At 37.6% G+C, this 21,748-nt stretch overlaps 1 protein-coding gene across 24 annotated transcripts in view; it reads right to left on the bottom strand.

Moving 5' to 3' along the window:
* Positions 1–1,160: 1,160 nt before the first annotated feature.
* Positions 1,161–21,748, bottom strand: part of LOC139962530 (uncharacterized) — a 31,266-nt gene continuing 10,678 nt past the window's right edge. For 3 of the 24 annotated variants that reach the window (XM_071962577.1, XM_071962578.1, XM_071962603.1), the window contains 3 exons: positions 19,830–19,889; positions 12,555–12,707; positions 1,161–6,289 (listed from right to left, as the gene is read on the bottom strand). In XM_071962577.1, coding sequence (XP_071818678.1) covers positions 5,334–6,289; positions 12,555–12,675 — 1,077 coding nt within the window. In that variant the 5' untranslated portion in view covers positions 12,676–12,707; positions 19,830–19,889 and the 3' untranslated portion in view covers positions 1,161–5,333. Of the gene's footprint in view, positions 6,290–11,630; positions 11,722–12,554; positions 12,736–19,829; positions 19,893–21,748 lie in introns of all 24 variants that reach the window. The other 21 variants (XM_071962584.1, XM_071962580.1, XM_071962602.1 and 18 more) reach the window with 11 other exon arrangements.

The following is a 21,748-nucleotide window of genomic DNA, read 5'->3' as shown; positions in this document are numbered from 1 at the left end:
AACACCGTCAGAATCACACGGTTATTGTTTAATTAATGTAAGCGGTTTGCTGTCGTGAGTAGAGATTAAGCTTAGTTTTGGTGCGGAAGCTCTATCTTGTGTCACTTATAAAGCTAGACGCACTGTGGCTTACGACAGTGTCGTGCGCAAAGGGGGAGGGAAAGGTGCCAACTTCCACCCCCCCGCCCCCACCTCCATAGGAGTCAGCTTTTATGACCTATCACAAAAGTTCAGGATCCTGCCTTAATTAATCGGTCATCTTTGGAAATCCTCTGCACGCCACTGGCTTACAATATATCATCATTCGTGTTATAAAACCCCCCAGGATGTTGATAACAAAGTCCTACATGAAACGAAATAATTTTGATGTCTAAGACAGTTGAGGAGGTCTTAAGCTCCGTTTGGCAGATTCAGAGACCCAATTCAAAATCATATTCAGCAATTAAGTGCCCTATGGTTTCCTGTAGTTATTTGACAGCGAACAGACAGTTATTACTGATTAATGAAGCATTCTAATATATGCAGATTATGCTCAAATCGTAAGTTTAGTATTTACAGGAAATAAGAAAAAAACGAAGGCATGAATAGAGAGAGAGACACTAGAATATTAGGTGGCGCTATTAAACTATTTTTGAGACCTTGTTTAAGTTCTCATTGCAATGATACGTAGCCTATAACATGGAGAAACGTCAAATCCCTATTTCCCCACGTGGAAATTAATTTTTTCACCATTTCTGAACATTTGTAAACGAATCAACATTTTCGGTAAAATAAAAGGTGCAGATATCTGGAAAGTCAAATTCCCCTCTCGCCCACCCCAACTTTTGGTTGTTTTTAAGTCTTCATAAAGTCAAGATACATTACTGGGGCGTATGAATATCTCTGGTGTGCAGAAACCGTAGGTCCACGAATTGACCCCTGGGCTGTACCCCCTACTACCTGCCCCTCACATCAGACTTGGATTTGTGCCATTATCATGACGTGGCCCTGTAGTATATTTTTAACTGTTACCGTACCAAAGCAGCTAACAGGACGCGTATCGCACCGGCTTGTATTTGCAAGCATTATCATTCACTTGTACAATTTTTCATAAAAAGTGTTGAAGAGAACAAGAAATGGAGAAAATACTAAAAATTACAACCAAAGATGGATCATGTTAATTTCTCTCTCAAAATTTATTTATCAGTCAGTTTTGACGTCATCATATTTCAATTTTCAATTTTTGTTTTCCTTTCCTCAATTTCTATAAACTTTTTTAACATTTGTCTCCATGGAAGTCATTACGATCTTTGATACTATTTGAATCATTCCATGGGGACTAAATACGGTTTGAACTCTTTTCTAATGCCCAATGAAATTCATCATATTGTAATCACGTAGTATTATTTCAGAATTCAACTAGTATTATTATGGAACGCCGTTTAGGTATAAAAAAAGTTTAAGATTTAATCTATCTTTTAACTCTAACTTTAACTTAACTCTAACTTTAACACTATCTTACACAAGTTGCAGTGAAAAACATATAGGCATCTAATGGCTTTTCAATCTATTAACTAATGAACATATAGCACCAAATACAAAGAAGAAAATAAATTTTAATGCTGGATACCTCAAGAACCCATTTTGACCCGACAAAAAAACCTTAACAATTTGTAAATTTTACTTGAAAAATTTCCATACTCATTGCAAAGTTATTCAATGAAGCTGTAACATTGCACCTTTTTCAACAAAACTACCTTGAACCAGTTATATATATTTCTCAAAGCAAAATTTTCAGGATTTATCAAGAAGAAAAAGCACCGAAACAAAACATTTCTTTCAATAATCTTGAACCAACATGACTTGGTTACTTTTTACCAGACAGACACATGGACTGAATTAAAAAGGAAAAAAAAAAGGTAGAAAAATGGTAAATGTTATGAATGAAATTATTGTTTTAATTCAAAATAATGAAGTGCATAGCTTCATCGTGATGTCATAGTGCTGGCTAACCAAGTAGAATGTTCTGTTGCTTCATTCCATTTCAAACCACACATTCAAAATACGAACAAGCATCGCTCAATGTTTAGAATTTTGCATCAACCCCCCCCTCCCCTCCCCCTTTCCTTGTTCTTTGCTTTGCAGACTACACATAAATAAATACAACGTTATATCAGTAGTTGGTACAGGTACCACAAAAAGTGACATTTAATATGAAAATACCAACCAAAAATACTGCCAACCAAAATTATAAACACACCTTTAATTTTCTTCTTATCTATGAACATTCATCACAGTATGCCAACTTCAAATAGAATACTTGCACAAGCTCTCAAGGCCTCTAATATCAGCTAGATAGTGCAGTCAGCAATGTTATAGATAGATCAATGCACATAAGATCTACCATACCCCCCTTCCCCCCCCCCCCCAACACCAGAGAGACAAGATGTTAACAAAAGTAAACTATTTACTGAATGAGTAAATATCAAGGTGGCTTAAACTACATCTATGACAGTGTCAAAGTGAAAAGGACGAAAAAGGAAATGATTCCGACTAAAAAAAAATTGACTTAAAGTAGCATTCACAGGTTGGATTTCCAAATAAAGAGTCCAGTTAAGACTGATGGTTTACAAAAAAAAACTTTTACAAACCTGACAAAATGAGGAAAACGAATGACTTCTTAAAGTCACTACTGTAATCATCAACATCTCAATATTTGTTTTGTCTTTTTCCGTCTTGGTCCCTGAAGATTGTTCATTAACTGCAACTTTACGATCGCATCTGAATTGAAATATTTCATTTCTTGTAAACTAATATTTATATACCCAAAATATGTACTCGCTTGTATACGATCCATACCTCTCCAACTCAATTTCAAGAAGCTGGAATGATGCATTTTACATGTCACATATAACTAGCTTACAAATTCTACATCGCTTTCCAATTCAATACTGAGTTTAATCCATCTTCCCTTTCCGGCGAACTTGCTTTCACCCGGCCAGGTAACCCCCACCCCACCCCCACCCCACCACTCTCTTGCTTGAAATCACTAAAGCTTCCTTCACCATAATCATTTCAAGAACGCAAAAATAATGGAAATGTCACAAGGAACACGAAAGCAATTGTTCATGCTTTGGAAAATAGCAGTAATACCCTTATAACCGGAATAAGAAAAAAACCTGTTCGATCGATCTTTGGCATATGTAACCCTATCCGCATAGAAACTTTCATATTTTTTTTGTACAAATCCTAAACAATATAACTCAATTTCGCATTTGAACTGGAATGGTCTGTGTACAGATACTACAGTTTCTCATAAACTGCACAGATATGGGAATACAGTGTTCTGTGCAATATCATTCAACTACACTACACTGCCAAAAATGAAGACACTAAAACTAATAAATAAACCAAAAGTCCCTGATCAACCAACCCAACCCAACCCCCCCCCCCCTCCCCCATTCTCTCTCCCATTCCACTCCAATAAAAAAAAAAAAATGCAAAAGAAAAGACTAGTTGGTTCTAAGATGAAACATTTTACCCAAGTTTGTCATACAGAACACATAGCAGTAGCACAAATTGTAAGAGATGTTGCCATAGTTACCATTGTAAATAACAGTGTATAAAATCAGCAATAAATAAACACCCCAAAAAAAGGAAACTTTGTTGCTTTTTTTGTTACATAAGCTCACAGGAAAGGAGGATAAAAAAAGCCCTAAAAAAACTGAAGCAATTAGAACAAAACGATCATTTATAGCATAAAATCTTGTTCTATGATAAGGTTTATCCAGGTTGCACAGGTTTATATTGAGCTACCTGTACTGTACAACCTAATGGAAGCAGTCAGCCAGTTACTACAACACTGCTGAAAGAAAGTAAACATTCCTCTCTGAAATAAACCAGTGCTGAGAATTTCTAGCAAATGAAGTCTAATTGGTCGGAAATGCATGTAGAAGTCTCAGGTCAGGTCAGGTCATCTGACACAGACACAATGAGGTGGTCCGCTCTGCACAATACGGTACCTTAGACAAGCACAAATGAAAATGATGGATTCGGAAAATTTCCGAAAATTTTTGGAAAATTCAGAAAATGAGGGATTCGGTCCAGAGTTGCTTGCTTTCGGCGATTGATCTGCCTGAATTCATATCTGAACTTGAATAGTCAACTTTTGTCAAGGCTGCAGATTCGTTCCTTATCTTCCCCCAAAAATCAGGAGAGACCTAGATTATCCACGTAACAAAGAAGATATAAACAAGGCTTCGATACCCCTCAAATATTTGCACAGTTTCCTTTCTTTCGTGTCATAAAATAGTATAAATTAATATTTCCAAAACTAACTATTGTATGTCTTAGTGAAGGCTCAACCTACATTAACAGGTGTCACTGCCTTCATGTCTTCAACTAAGTATGAAATACCACACTTATTATAGTATTAGACTACAAGCTAAAAGATTAAATATACCTGTTTTTTTTCTGTGAGAAAAGCATAAATAAAAATGCCACTATTGTTGCTTCTTCATCCTCAAATGACTTCCCCCCCCCCCCAAAAAAAAGGCATTAGGAGGATTATTGGTCAAACCATTCTAGCTGAATCTAAACTTTACCTAGCAGATCCTAACTATAGGCAAGTGTTACCTTTTAAGGTGCAGTTGGACAGTTATAATGCACTTTCCATGCATTATCCTTTCCAAAATATATTTTTTTCCTTTTCTTTGCTATAATTCCTTTTTTTAGAAATGGCGCAATTTTTGCTACTTGTTTGTATATATACAGTATATGAGATAGAGAGAGGCGATAAAAACAGTCCTGTTATAGAGTGTAATGAATATGTCGTAGTGGACTTCATCCTGTACTCCCAAATTATACACACTATTGGTTTGAAACCCTTGGGACACAATGACCCAGGACCACCATAAGAACTACTGACAAAACGGCAGATAGTCCCACAGGCATTTTGCCAGCAAATAGCCTGAATTTGGAGGCCTGCAAGCAGTAAAGGTTGTGGATTATTCAAAGAGAGTGTACACAAGCGCCAGCCTCCTAGGTCACCTAATGACCCCCAAAGATTGATAGCCATGCCAGAATTGCTTTCCGACTTAACGACACACTTTGAGCATATCCGCGACAGTTTTGGAATACGGACGCAGTACTTCCATTTCGTGGAAGTTCGTAGCCTCGCTGAAGGAATTTTTCCACATTCCCATTGTGGTGGCTATGGTGACACAACTGGAAAAACAATGGTACAGCTGTCTCAAAAATAAATGCCATCATCTCCAAGACAGTGCCGTAATAACGCTACCAGTTGGACACACTGGATCACTGACTATATTAATTAGTTACAAGAGTTTATCTAATTAAACTCCGCTGACTATGAGTTGCTCTCTCTCTTCGGCCTCGTCCGCCTCCGAGCATTCGTCTTCCTCTTTCTTACCACTTATGGACGGCGGAACCATTCTCTTCTCGTAGAGCTTCTGATAATACGGGACGGACTGCTGGATGGCTAGTTGACATTCTCCGCTCAGTTCCACCTCCTGATGGGGAGGATGGTGTGTGGGTTTCCCCAGCCCTCTGGTACTCAGGGCTCGGTCGTACTGGCCCACCATCGTGTTGACGAACAGCATCCGCTTGGAAAGGTGCCACCTCTTCAGGTCATCTTTCCCTTTGCCCCAGACGGTCATGTTGGGACTGTACGGGATACCTGTGTGCTTGCAGTACATTTCCAGGACCTCCTCGGGATGCTCGACCAGGTCGTCGGCATCGATGATGACGACGTTCTGGCCCAGGGTCTCTGTTACGTATTCGTAGAGTTCGTACATCTCTTGGAAGACCCAACCCTGGGGGAGGATATCTGAGAGCTTGATGCGTAGCAGACGCAACAGCGGTCTGTGGAGGAGCGTGTGGAATGATTTAAACACTTTCTGCGGGTGACGGATTAAGAAGGTGTGCTGGAAACCCTCGGGAAGGTATTCCATTTTATTAGAGACAGAATATGCTAGATCCTTAGCGAACACAACCTGACTGTCTCGGAATTCTTGTTCGATTTGTTTCTTCACCCAGGAATAAGTATACTTTGATTCCTCCACGGTAAATTTCAGCGGTGGTATAGGGACCTCAATCTGTCTTTCGGGACCGAGATGGTATGCCGTCGTGAAGGGTTCGTGAAAGATGGTGACGTTGTGCTCTTCCATCAGAGTGCTGAGACACCGTTCGAAAGCTGTCGACAAGGAACGAGGCGGGGCCCAGAGCATGACCCTCTTCTGGTTAAGAGGTGCAAGCTTGGTGGAAGATTCTGAGGGATCCATATCAGGCACTGCAAAAAATAAAGATATATATAAATATTATGTTTAAGAATTCAATATGATTCAATGACTGTTGTACATGCTTTGTTATCCTGTTACCTGTATGGTATAGCTGACAGACCTGTGTTACTTTTTTAGATTCCCTGGTTAGGTTTTCTATTCACCTTTTGCCATTCTAACAAATCATCGACTGATGAGTATAAACTGTATACTGGACCTTAATACAGATATTCATCAACCATCAATATTATCTGAAATGTCTTGCAAATATTGCAAGTTAATTTTTTTTTCCTTATTAGATAGATCTTTCCAAAAATATTAATATTTCAAATTATACATAATTTCTAAGACATACAGTGAAGTGATTAGTCGGTCAGGCCTTAATACGAAGAAAGCCACAAAAAATGTTTGTGCCATGCGGAGTATATATAGAGTTACTGTACATTAGTCATCAAACACTGGACTCTATAATTTAACCGAGCCAGAGATCATTCCCACTACCCTTAATACAGTGGTTTACTGGTTTATTACAGATACTGTAATGGTCAGATTATAAAGCTTGTTAATCTCTTTCCTTCGAAAAAATCAACTGTTGCCTCCCAACATTTGAGGAGGAAATTGATAATTTTTGAAACAGTCATTTCCTCATGATTGCGTTCCACTCTGTTGACATTTAGACGCTCGAGAAATACATTTCTGTATTTACTCTGCAGCTTGCGAACAGCATAACATTTGTAAATCTGTAGGTGGAAGGTGACCATTTTGGGGTTCTTCTAGCATATATATGAGAATTTTTACACCTTACGCTACCCCCCGTTTTATTTCAACATGACTGTATATTCTTCAATAGGTACAGTACTCTTCTATATCAGAAAAAATGGAAATGAAAAGTACAATATTTTCAAAAACTTGTTTGATTTAAAAGAAAAGCTCCAACAAAAACAACAATAAAAACACTTCAATTCTGATTGTCAACAGGATATTTATGATTACAAAACTGATCAGTGAAATCACAAGTGTATGATATTTATAGCACATGAGGATTTGGAGGGGTGTGTTAAGCAGTGGGGGGGGGAGGGGTGGGAAGGAGGATATGTGAGTATATGAACCATAAAAATTGCTACACGGACAGCATGTGGTATGAAAATAGACAGGTAGGTGAAAGTCAAAGTGCAGTGGTACATGTATATGAAGGGCTAAGTAGTACAGTAAGTGTACAGTGTATGCATACAGACATTCAGCATTACAAGATGTATAGATTTGCACTGCAGCAGTATATACTGTACCATATAAAATATAGCTTTCCTGTGGCAAATAGGTACAAGCAAGCAGGCATAAACCAACAGAGAGTCCATTTAAACACACAAGACAACAAAATCTCAAAAAGAAAATTTGCAAAAACCCAGCCGACATTTAATAACCCAAATTCAGTCTGCTACTGTACAGTAACTAAGAATTGCTAACTGTCAGAAAAGTCCACGACTTTGATGATGATGGATTTGATATTTAAGAACGACATACTCACAGTACTTCAGAAAAACACTATAAGGTACAGTATAGTTAGTCGGAGGTGGGGGAGGGGTAAAGTAAAATACTGACAGGATGGCTTCAGACACAATTTTAGTCTTGATATATGTTATAGTTCAAGAAAGAAGACAAATTTAAGTGACAGTAACGTTTCTTACTGTAGCTATTCTGCTTTTCGAGAAATTCACATTTTGGAATGCTTTGGAATGCCCGATTAAGGCTGAATCGCTGACTCCACAGCTAAGTATAAGGCCTACGAACGGCCAAATGACTGAAACCACACACATGGTCCGCTTACTGTAGTCAATAGACTGAGGGTCAGTGAGGGATATATATCCACTTATGGGTGAATACTACACTGGTACAGAGTAGGGTTACCAATTGTCTCAGTGGATTTCCCCGGACATGTCCTTTTTCTTTCTATCTTACGTGAGCGTCCATGTTGATTTGCAAAATTGTGACAAAATATCCAGATTTTTAAGGTAGTTTCGACAAAGTTATCATGAATAAATATAGAAGACCTTTCCTGACAATGATTTGGCCATCTACTGTTAACTAGTTCTACTTGACTGCAATTTTTGAGAACATGAAAGGAAAACTGTTGCCATTAGTAACAGCCGGACAACAGTTCTAATTTTACTGTACCTTCAGACTGTGCTGCAACCATTTTCATGTACAGGTATATACTCTACTGTACGTATACCCATTAAAATCCTTTTTATATTTTTTGGCCAGAAAAGGAGAATCCCTTAACTTAAAATCCCCTCCCCCAGGCTGTAACAGCTTATCTTCAGTCACAATTTCACAACAAGATGTCATCAAATGCAGACTTCCATGACAATCAGATGAATACTGTACATCTAGACCAACATTTGTTACTTCATACTGTATAAACTCTGAAAATAATCTGCATAACTCTGTCTACTTCCTTTTAAAAGAGAAAATCTTTGTGCCAACGTGAAAGACGATTTTGAGAACATTGTGATTGTTTTGTCTTAGAACTACAGTACATAATTAAATTGTCACCGGGATTTTTGTATGTATTTTAAGGAGTAAGAACCGGACTACAGTATAAAACACACGATGTTGACACTTGGGATGGTAGAATAAGGAAGGTTATTGACCTGAGGAGCCGGTCATACAGGGCACGCAGTGTTAAAAGGTTACCAGTTCATTCTAACGAAGTAAATTAATAGGTTTTAACATTTATATAACTAATATAAAAGAACTATACTTTACAATTTTCTGTACCGTACTGTCAAATCCAGAGTCTAATAACTCAAATTGTTGCTGTAGAATCAGAATTGCATGTAAACTTTCTCAACTTTTTGACTGTTGACGTCCTCACAACGACTGCTCCCCCTCCCCTGAGAATGGAACTCAATCCGCTCGGGAATTGCGATGAACACAGTCTACACAGATATGATTGAAAGTTTACCTTTTGTACTGAGGTTACTTATATAATTTCATTTCCTTTCATTTTATACTGGGTGTTGGTTTGCTATGCCAGACACACTGGTAGTACTGCACTGTACTGTACATGCAGTGTATTGTCCATACAAACTCAGTATCTTTTGCACCTAATTTACTTGTACACATGTATGGTCTTTTCATCTGTACAGTTTAACAGACAGATTTCAAGATCTTCAACTGCTAATCTTAATCTGATTTACTGTCTCAATAGTGCTCACACAAAGAGGACCATACTGTATAACCAGGGAGCTGCTACTCTAACGTTAGAGTAGCAGCTCCCTGGTATAACAAACTTACAAGCAATACTAACAGAAATTAAGGTGGGTACCCACTTTGAGTCGGGAGGGGGGTGGGGGGTTCAATACCAGATTAACAGTCCTCAGGAAGCAGAAGAGCCAGGTTCTTTAAAAGCCTATAAGCACTGCCATTCAGTTTTTACCAGATTATCATTCATTTATAGTACTGTGAGCTGCATGCATACAAGTGTACAAAATGCATGTACCCTGTACAGTTCTGTACTTGTGCAAACACAAATGTGACAAAGTAATTTGATGCCAGGAAATGGAAGTTGCAGGGTGATGTTAACGACCATCGATGAAGGACCAACAAAATACTGATGCGAAGTGGTATTAAAGAGATAATGCTTCTCACGAATGAAGGCATTGTACAATTACATTTAACAAACTATTGACCAGCATAATATGAAATGGAGGAAGTTAACTTTCGCACAAAGGCTTGGCTAATTAGAAACATCAAAATGCAAAAAAACAAGTATACATGTCGCAATGAAAGCGCAACATATAAACAAGACAGGTACTGTAAGGATGTTGAAAATCAGCCTCCAGTCATTGCTGCTAATTGAGTTAAATTCCATGTATTGAAACTGACAATATTTCTGAGGAAATGGTTTAATGCTTCCGCACCTCCTGCGCCTATGATGATATCTCCCAGAATGGATTAATGTTTCCCACGATCTGCTGTTTGAGGAAGTTCTTCCTTGTAGATGTCTCAATCACATGTACTGTACTGTATGTATTAATAAATAGGAACAGGGACAACAGTGCAGTATTGAAACTTAAGGCATCGCATCAGTCCAGAAAGTATTTTAAAAAAAAACACCAAAAGTGACTAAATCGATGAAAGATTTGGACGATATTTAAGTTTTACAGCAGGTCTATGCTTAAGACAATTTCCACTCATGATTTAGAGATTATTAGCTTCCCTTCTGCCTTCTTCCCACTCCCCCCCCCCCTTTTACCTCCTACAGTATTAGTGCTTATTCAGTATAGTGGTGTGCTATATATACTCAAGGAATAATTTAGTTTTCACATTTTGCAGCTACAGTAGGTTTTGAAGGTTCTAACTTTGTCTCAGGACTATAAAATACTACATGTATGCCTTCGGTGTACAGAATCGCTATGTATCTTTGCGCTTGCAAAGCAACTTGACCATTTTCATAGCAATATGACTATTTTGCATAGCAATTTCACCATATTGCATACCATTTTGCGATGCGATATCCGATAAATTATTCTCTGATACTTGGTGAATTGGTTGGTTAAGTAACAAATGTAGAACATATGACTGGGACCAAAACTGATATACCCAACAGGTACATCCCTCAAGGTTACCCTGGGTTGTCTGACCCTAAAATTTAGTCCCCTCAGAGTTTGTAAGAACATTCATTAAACCAACCACGACAGAAAAAAAAAACAGCCGACAGGTAAGAGAGAAGTAAAGATGTACATTGTAAATATAAACAGTAAATATGTAAATCCCAGCCCCTCTGAACCTTATCCTCTCAATCCTTAACTTCCCTCTCTTCCCATCCCCCTAGCTCCTATAAACTACTCTCGCTTCTGCAGCGCAACCATAAATGTAATGACATAGAGCAGCTAATGATAATGTGATGATTATTGATGCTGTGGTTTATATGGCATGACATGGAAATACATCTATACAACTGTGTGTTGAGCATCATCGATATCTTTCGCAGTTACTTGGACGGTTGAAAATGAAACTAGGTTTAACCTGGCTGTACAAAGAAATGCACTAAAGCTACACTATCTCAACCCACCTGAGGTAGAGTAACCATTAATTCCAGGAGCAATTCATGAGAAAATGAACACATTGGACAAAAATGAATGATGACAATTTTACTGATTGAAATATAGTCTTCCTTGATTAAAATGTAGTCTTCTGTGATTGGATGCAAAGCAGAACGGGAGCAAGACAAAATTCAACAGGATGAAAGACGGTGCCGGCACGGTGAGGCAAACAGGAACGAGTTCAGCATTGAACTATTGAACTGTCGAACAAGAACGAAATTCGTTCCAAAAGAGAGGTACATACTTGGTTTGAAACAGCAATTGCGATACATGCTCGCGGTGAGGAGCTTTATCCGGTAACAAAAAGGGGTTAGAAATCCAGGGTCTTTATTCTTCTGGAGACAAAGAGGAATTTATTGAACAATAACGATACCAGAAAACAATACAAAAGTTAACTTTTGGGTGACAGTGCAAACTGTTAGCCACAACTTTGGACATGCATGAGTTGTTAGAACGCCCGCAAGTTTCAGACTGCACACTTCACAGTTCACACAGTACTGTCTTGCTTGCACTAGTACCGCAAATTTTGTCGGGCTACAGAAATTTGAAAACATGTTTGTACTGTACGGTCTAAATTATGCTGCTATGTACAGAAGGCTAGCAGTGGCAGTTGGTAAATTAAATCTAGGTGATATTTCGGTCAAAATCCCCACCCTATTTACAGGATCGAAACACGGCCTGTTTGTTTGTACTGCATTTTGGATTTTGTACTGATCATGCAGTTTACTTGATTCTTAGTAAACACACACACACATATATACAGTACAGTATAGGTCTGCATGCAGGCATGCCTTGATAACCATGCAAATGCATTTCATCCATACCGAACCACATCCATGCCACTTTCTTTTTCTTCGACTGAGCAAACATTTATGCAGATTTACGACAAATTTGGACACTTAATTCTCTGTAGTCTGATGTACAGTAAAGTACTTTTGATGTACTTGCAAGTCATTTACACAGTACTGAACAGTGTATGGCAATCGCAAAACTTATGGGCCAAAAGCAACCAAAAAATACTGACGCCTACATATATGGGCCAGCATTTCTTTCCATGCATGCATCCAAAGAAATCACAACAACAAAAATGTAAAGAAAACAACCATTGGGATACCTATAAAGTAGCATTCCCCTTATAGTTCTTCCTATATATATATAATGTACTTACTGTGTGCAAAGAGTAAGCTCCATGTGTGTCTTCCAATGTAAGAGACCACAGCAATGAACCCCAGGACAATACTTAACACATAATACAACATTGTCGAGTAGGTAAATCCATTGGCAATCATTGCACAGTATGGTCTGCTTGTTAATTCACTGGCTATGCACAAAACAAAAACAAAATAAAACTGAAAAGAGAGGGAAGAAATACCAAACAAATTTGTGTCCATATAGAGTATGTCTTTATATAGTAGAAACACTCAAATATTAAGACATATATATATATGTTTTGGAATCTGGCTCCCTCCCAAAAAAAAGTTCACTGGCCTCGTTTTGATTCTAATTATATGACACTATGTTGGCAATGTTGTTGGAAGGCACAATAATTGTATAAATGCCAAATGCCTGTACTGAAGAAGCACAGTCAATACAACATACAGTAGGTACAGTTACTCTAGTGAAAGGAGACAATGAAATTGCCAGTCAAGGAGTCTCGTTTACTGTAGCAGATCCCGGATTTGTTGGTTCAGTGATACGGGCTGTCCAATAAAAATACAAGCCGAGCAGGATATAATTCACTTCCTGATGGAATTTACTGTACTGACACGTTTCTACAAATTCAATGCGGTCTGCACTCTGTAAAGTACTGACATGGACGTTCAAAAAAAAAAAAAAAAAAAAAAAAAAAAAAAGTAAAAGTAAAAGCAGAGAATACTGTGCATTTGCCAGATGAATACCAATTTAACTGTTCAAAGAGCAGCCTGCCATGCATAGCAGGCATTTCAAGGAGAATAAATAGCAAGCAAACAACATTTGCTTTAAGCTCTATATAATCCTGTATATATATCCTAAAGGCTTATCTGTTGAGCACATTGAACATGTTTGAGGATAAATTTTTAGAGAAAGAGTTTTTTTAAGCTCTTTTCCCTTTTGTTTTCTATTCTATGGTTATTTTGCAAGCTTGGCATAATACCTGTATAAGCCTTGCATTGACACCGAGCACATTGTGGTCTATCGAAGGGTTCAGTAACTTTCAAGGTTCTTCAATAGAGTATTGGAATGATGATTTTGATTGGGCCGACTAAAATTGAAATCCACAGACTTACAGTGATAGACCTGTCTACACAAAACACAATTTGGTATGTAAGATGTAAGTAAAGTAATTACTTCTAGAGTATAAATCCAAGGTATTCCGGGCGAATTTCGCGAAAATTTTCCTAACTCCGAAAAACACAGTGAGACACTTTGTGGGTAGAAAAATGAAGGAAGGCCATTAGGGCCAGTGAGGGTGTACAGTGTTAAAAGATTACCAGGGCACTCTAGACACGGTAGAATGCGGTGCATAGGTTGTGGGGAGACAGGTAAGTGGGGAACGAAGTAAATATACTGAACATATGCCTGACATGTATACTGTATGCTTGATGAACTTGCACTGAGAGCAAAGATACTGCATTTTAAATAATAAGATGATTAAATACTCAGTGGTGGATCCAAGATTTCTTGAAATGCAAGGGATGGGGAGGAGGGATGGGGAGGAGGGTGGGAGTATATTCCAAATATTGTCAGATCAGGTCCTCCACAGTTTCCAAGTGTAATGGGCCGCAGTAAATTAAACAAGAGCTCCTCACTGTACAGTACTGTAGCATAGGATGAGAGATCAATTAAGTAATTTTTTTAATTAGGGGAGTGTACAAACTTAGGACAGAGTGGGTTGATCACAGGATTTTATTTTCCCTGAATAGCACTTTGGTGAAATTATCTTGAATCACTTCCGTGAAACTTCAAGGACACCTTCACTGCAACTATATAGGATAACAATGAAGAATTGTTAAACAATGGACTGAAGGTCTTTGGTACCAGTTAATACCAGATTAATCCAATCGATGCTTGAGGGAAGCTTTCACTTCAAAGGATTTCCAGCATTTCCTCCTTATCCTGTTTTTGGTCACAGCACATATCTATTCCACCAATTCTAGACGACCTGTATATGTCTGAACTGAAAATGCTTCCTGCAATTTTATAGACTGCTTTGTGGGTGGGGGGGGGGGTGGGGGGCAGGGGGTGTAGTCTGGCTAGTCATGTGATCTCAGTCTATTATTGAGGGGTCAGGGGTCATAAGGAGTTGCCTTTTCAGTTCATACATGTATGTATTACCTAACTTCATCTTTAATTGTATTGTTGGAAAAGGTCAAATAACATACAGCTGCAGACTGTATTTCAATGTCAATGTCCCCATACAATGCAGCATACTGCATATCAGGTTTTATAGTACTACTTCTACTACAGAATGTGGTAAACAGGGAATAAATTATTTGTTCAAATTCGGCAAACTTAGCGGCTTATCAGACTTTATAGCAAGCTCTCAAGTACAGTATCTCTCTTAAAACATTATATGGTGTCACATATGTACACACATACCTGCATGTGTATGTACACATACAGTATTTGCACTTGTATAGCAAATTTTCCTGTGAATTTGGCACAGAATTTGGCAATGCCATAAACAGCATAAAGAAATCCCCAGGAACCAGTTTAGCATAATCTGTATATCTCTTCTCTCATCCAATCACAGGTCTATGACATAGTGCAGTAATATTACCCTTCCGAGTTCTCGGCTATATACAGTACTAACATATTCGTTCTAGATATCAATTTTGAATGTACGGTATCGTATCGGACTATTTTATGGAAAGCAGAATATGGATCACCGTATCGGCGCCACCCTGCATGTATAGCCAGATGAGTAACTTATCAACACCAGCTTCACACAGCAATCAACCCGCTGTTGCAACAAATGAAGGCCGACGGATGAACCATTCCCCTTGATTTCATTTTTGGAGCAAAAACTGCAAAAGCGATTATTTTCAGTCGATCACTTGTCGAATGGATAATGCAGACCCTAAAGTTCTGCATTCCTTATTAGTATTTCACTGTTTAGCGAGTTTGTTTAGTCGATAAGAAAGGAAAAGTGTACAAAGGCGACATGTCTGAGGTCGTTGTGATACTAAAGCAACTTTCTGAGGTTTGATCAACAACATATTAACTAAATTCTGAGTACTATACATGTATTACCACAGTAACCCATGGCAACCCTGTCCAATAAAGGAAAAGGTAGTGTAGGAATTACTGAACTTAGTCCGAGAATAACGACAAGGAAGCTTCTATTTCCCTGCAAAACAACAGTATGAAGTAGAAGTATGCGACTAAACTGAAACATACAAAACCCTGCATGGCTCAACTTACTTCACGCTTGGTATATGATCAGTACAGCTGCAGGTTAAAGTAAATGTTGGAATGGAAGGGTTTACAGTTCCAATATTGTGATTTGAGGCTTTATGTATGCCAAGTTACTACAGTGAAGAATTTAACTTACAAGTGTTATTTGAGACATTTTATCTCCTATAGCACACCCTGAACTAATGTTTTGTGCTTTACAATGTACACTTCAATCAAACCAATTATTGTATCTCATTTCAACAATTATTTTGGGGCTAGAGAATAAATAAATTTGCGAGTTGAGAGAAGGACTAGCGATGTTTTAATTTATTTCGATTGTAAGGTATGGTTGGATTCAGAGATTCTGATTTCTTGCCGAGCTATAAAATCCAGACCCTGTTCGTTCAGGTACATGACCATTTCTCTTAGTACTGATCTACCGTACAGTATCTTAGCACATTTTATGTCTTCTAAATATATATTTATGGGCTATTCCATTAGTAATACAGGTAAAAGAAAGGGTCCAACTCTGTAACATTCTTTACTGTATGTTCATGCAATAATAACAATCATAATGTTCGATTTATATATACTGTAGGGCTTATACCAAGGTTTCAAAGCCCTTAACAGACTTTATATTACCCCTGGTCAATGATAACCTGTCCCAGAGACAATCCCTCCAGGCGGCTGCAGTAACATACTACGCCCAATGACAAGTTACTGTACCTCACAGGTACTGTACCCATTTAACCCCTGGGTGCATGGAGAGAGGCAATGGAGACAAAGCAACTTGCCCAAGGACACAACGTAATGGCACTACTAGGCAGGAATCTAACCAGCAATCCTTGGATCACAAATCTGATGCCTTAGCCAATTGGCCACCATGTACTGTACACTCTCAGTGTAACACAGAGTTCTTTATCCAGACTTTACATCTGATGGCCGTATTTCAAAAACCTCTGATTTCAAGAAGGCATTTTCACTCTGTACTGTAAGACAGTTCAGTACAGTAGTAATAGAGTGCAGTACAGCATACATGTCAAACATGTTAAAATGCTTTAAGCTTTGTCTCCCAGTTAATGATGTTTCATAAACAAAAGGGGATATATATACAATTAACTAATTAAGTAATTACAGCATCACAGGAAAATGTCCTACTGGTTAACAGCATCTATGGGATAAAATAAAAAGTGTTACAAGTTGAATTCTACGTACCTTCCGGTTAATGGAATTGGCAACAACTAGTTTCAAGCCTTCTGTTGAACTAACATCGATGTGCAACAATACGCACATACAGTAGTTTTCTCTATGTACAGTACACAATGCGTATCCATGGGCAAAAATCTATAAATTGCTACTGACTTGCACTTATAATTTGCATAAATGTATAAATTACAGATGAAATTTCTTTTCAAGTATATAATGTTAGAGACCTTGACAGATGAAGTAAGACGTAGGTAGCGTTGAAGTAATGATTGCAAACCAGGGTACATTTTGTGGTATCCATGGTAACCTGTCCTTGAAGCCTTAACATTTCTGCACAACTACTATACAGTGCTAGTACTGCTCAATACAATATCTTGTACACCGCAGTTACAGACCCATTACTAGTCTGGGCAATCTACTGTACTTGGTAAATTGCATAGTATTTCAAGTTTGTTTGAGAGACGTTAGCAAACGTCTAAGAATGTATGTAGAATTTGCATAGCACTGTAAAGGGTACATTTGTTGCCATGGTTTTAACCGATCTTTTTGGTTCGAAACAATTTTTTACATTTCTGAAAACTCTACAAGCATACTGTACTTGTACTATGTTCAGAACATATGGTTTGCGACTGCACCGAAACAATTTAAGTAGATACGTTTCAGAAATTTAGAGAAAGTCATAGCATATATGCTATGACTTTCTCTAAATTTCTGAAACATGTATACATAGATGTAGGGAAATAATTTGCATAAGTGAATATATACTGTATACAGTAGTTGCACTGTACATATGTGGCCATGGTTAGCAATCTTTTGGGTTGAAACATGTTTGAAATTTCCCACAAGACTGTGTACAATCTTCAGTGATGCACTTTTTTTGTTATGCTTTTAACAGAGTGTTCATACATTATTTCAAGTAGTGCTTGAGATATTCAGAGAAAGTCACATCTCAGTTATAATGAAAATCAAAATCAAAATTGATTTTAAGACATAATTTTACAAATGTTTACGTTCAATAACAATAATGACAGTTGCCAAAATCTTCAAAAGTTGCCATTTTTTCCATCTTACTGTAATTGTTTAATGTTTCCAAAATGATAGTCCGTCTATCAATCATTTTTAAAAATAGCATTCATTGTTACTGTACTGTATAATATACCATCTACTCATCATCTAGTACTGAGAGACAATTGCAGAGACATGAAAAGTTTTGTGCATTTGAAATCATTCTTGAAATATGTCCCAGTATGGATATCCTTCATACAGTCTGCATTGACAACTTTAGGCTAAAATATCATCAGGCCCAAATTATAAGCATGATAAAAGTTGGAGGGACACCAACAATTTAAGAAGGGTGCACCAACAACTTAAAGAGTCTTGACAAAGTACTGGTCAGACCTGTAACCTGAAAAGTGTACTCACTATGATGGCTTAGACATTGGGGGGGGGGAGGGGGAAGGGAGCACAGCAGTTTACATGGGACAGTTGGGAAGGGCAAGGCACAACAATGTCCAAACATGAACTATGAATATAATTTAAGGATCTCATTAGTTTTGTCCTTGGTATGGTTCCATTGACAACATTGTTTCATTGACAAGGTCAACTTCAGTAATGTTCCAATTGAATCAAACAATATCGTCTGCAATAAACAGTTATTTTTTTTTTTTTTTTAGTTTTTCAGTAAGTACAATTCACAGAACACTGATCACTGCTTCACATCCCATTCTAGCCAAAAATTGTTGCTTTACTTGATCAGCTTTTTCTACATTTAAATTTATCTGTTCAGAGCTTAAAAGCAGGACCTGCCGATTTCTAATCTTCAACTGGGATGTAAATCAGTAAGTATACAGGGCTCCTGGCACCATCACTTGTAAAGCGAAAGATTTCAAGTCAACTGCACGAGACATATTCAATGGCTTACATAAGAATAGGAAAGCTTATACGTAAGTATGTACATGCACGTCATCGATATTTTTAATCCTACATGTCATATAACCTTGTGACTATCAAGATAACTGAAGAGTTATTATATACTATATACTTGAAGTCTGTAGCTAGTCATCAACCACACAATATTATAACCACTCTATACAGTAGTATGGGTACCAGTACCTTCAGACAGGATTGCACCATCTCAGTGTATAATGATCTTTAACTTGATAAGACTATTACCAGTGATTTGGGCTGTCACATGAGACTGTTCAAGTGGTCGTAGGAACTTTCTGCGGGTCGGTAAGACTATACCAGGGTACAGTACCCACCAACACATGATCAATGGACCCTTCAAGAACTGATTCAGCCAACTCTTACGATAGCTTGGTCGACGTGACTTCCTGCAGTTGGCCTCATCGCCAGATTTTGAAACACTCAAGATTTTCATTACACACCTTCAGAAAAACAGCCTAATAAGGGTTCTAATAACTAATTAATCTTTTTTCATTTGATGTGAATCATGTGATGAACTTTGTTAACAACTGGTACCGACACCAAAGATTTTTAGTTTTGGTCAAGTGGTTCAATCACAAGAAAAACCACACCGCCTTACGAATTGTTTTTACTCTGTGTCACGAGGACAGAGGATCAATCTCCGACATTGAAAACCTTTTGGGACTTAAGTCATACCCCCCCCCCGTAGAGAGACAATAAAATTTAGAGAAAATTCATAGAAACTGAATCCTCTCAGTTGTGAAAATTTTTTAGTTTGCTTTTAAAGACTACATCTGAAATGATTAACTTGATATGACTTCACAATATGTCTGAACATGAACAATTGAATTATTAAACAGTGTGGCATAAAATGTAACAAGAATTCAACAAAAGAATTAAAATTAAAATGAAAAAAACAAAATGAAACCCTTACCGATTAGCTCAGAGTAGATTTGATTCTGTAAAGTGTCTCGACTGTATATCCAAGAGAAATCTGCTGCCAAAGAAATGAAAAGTTCCACAATTTGAATCACATTTCAGAGGAAATTTGTGTCACAAATAATACTGTTTCAAAATGATTATAGTTAAGCCTCTTTTTTGGGGGGAGGGGAGGCAGGGTTTATTCAATAAATTTCTTTAACCGACAAATCACACAGTTGGAGTATTGAAATTCCACACCCAATTGAAAAGATTCCAAAGGTTTATTCACGATATTAGTATTACAACGGTCGTAGTTGCAACATCCGTCCTACCGTTCTAGATGTGGTGTAGTACGTGAGTGGTGAAACTTATCAAGATGCACCTTAATGGTTAATCAATGTAATTTAGTTATTATTAGATCCGTTACACACCTCATTCGGAATTTGGAAAACTGGTGTCTTCAAAGAGGTCTTATCGGCCGATCAGATCTTAAGTGCTGAACAAATGGGATTCTTAAACTGTGCTCCGTTGTCTACAAATAGTCTTATCTTTTTTAAATACCCGCAAAGGTGCAACACACTTTTAACCAATTTGAAACCATCATCACTGTTGGCTAAGCCTAAGGGGTTGACAAACTTTCTTGTATCAATACAACAGACTGAGCTGAGCATTGTTCGAATCGGAATAAAGTAATGGAAATCGGAAAACACAAAGAATAAAGTTATTCGTTTAATACTTTCGTTTCGTTTTCTAAAGTTTGTAGTACTGGAAGGTACATTTTTGTCACAAAATGGAGAAATTCAATCAATTGATGGCAGCTACTGAATGGAAAATGGATTGAACTTAGTACATCAGTTATGAATTCTCTAAACATTTGGTTGTGACAAATTTGCACTCAGTGGTACTTTTCATCCACCTCATCCAGTTAGTTCTATGTATTAACCACATCCTGCTATTGTGCAACAGTGGTCTCGTAAACACCTGTTAAATGCTTTTTTTTGGTTCTTCTATTTGTCAATAAAGTAATTCATTCTTTTGTTTCTATGTTACTTGAAGTTTGTTTTTTCACTTAAGACTTAACTTGACAAATAAACTTCTTCGGCTAGTTGTAACGATGCCCAAAAGCACTGTTCTAGGTAACTAAGGTAATTGTGTTTTATTGTAGTACCCAAGGTGTTACGCAGTATCAACGAGATGCCTCTCAAATCTCTGTAGGAAGTTATGGTAACCCTACAGAATCACAAAGCCCAACAATGGCCTATCAGTTTCTTATATGCCCCAGCTTACTTTATTTGAGGAGTGAAAAAAAATGGTGAATTAATACACTTTACATACCAGGGGCAAACTGACAAGTCTCTATGTTAATGTCTCTCTATTAAATCGCTCAGGAGTTTCTTCTCTGAGAGCCCATTTCTTTACAACAGGTTTACTGTACCCTTTAACTTACAAGCCACAATATTTACTTGTTTTCTCACTATAAGATATACTTGCATATCTACTGAACTGTGTCCATTTTTAATTGAATGCACACCAAATAAAGCAATCACCTTCACAAGTTCATCTCAGGGTGAGGGTTGTTCACCATTTACAATTGTTATACATCTACCTAACTTAAAGTACACAACGATGTCACATTTTCCAAGAACACTTATTTTGTACAAGTGCTTACTGTGAATCATGGGTGTGGGTGTGTGGGTATGTGTGAAACTACTGTAAGTATTGCTGTCTGTCCGAACATGACAGACTGCGATATTATATGTGCCCGAAAAGGCTGGTTAGCATCGATAGATCTACAGTGTAGGGGCAGGTTGGTACAGTAAATGAGAAGAATGATCACTCCAAGCAAAACTCTATTTCAAGCAGATCGCAGAAAGCCAATCATTTGGATGATGTAACGAAAAATGGAATTTCACATCCATACAAGGAGGACAC

This window comes from Apostichopus japonicus, chromosome 21 (genome assembly GCF_037975245.1).
Source record: "Apostichopus japonicus isolate 1M-3 chromosome 21, ASM3797524v1, whole genome shotgun sequence".
Taxonomy (NCBI): domain Eukaryota; kingdom Metazoa; phylum Echinodermata; class Holothuroidea; order Aspidochirotida; family Stichopodidae; genus Apostichopus; species Apostichopus japonicus.
The sequence above is the reverse complement of the archived record's forward strand: the minus strand, read 5'-3'. Positions and strand labels throughout refer to the sequence as shown.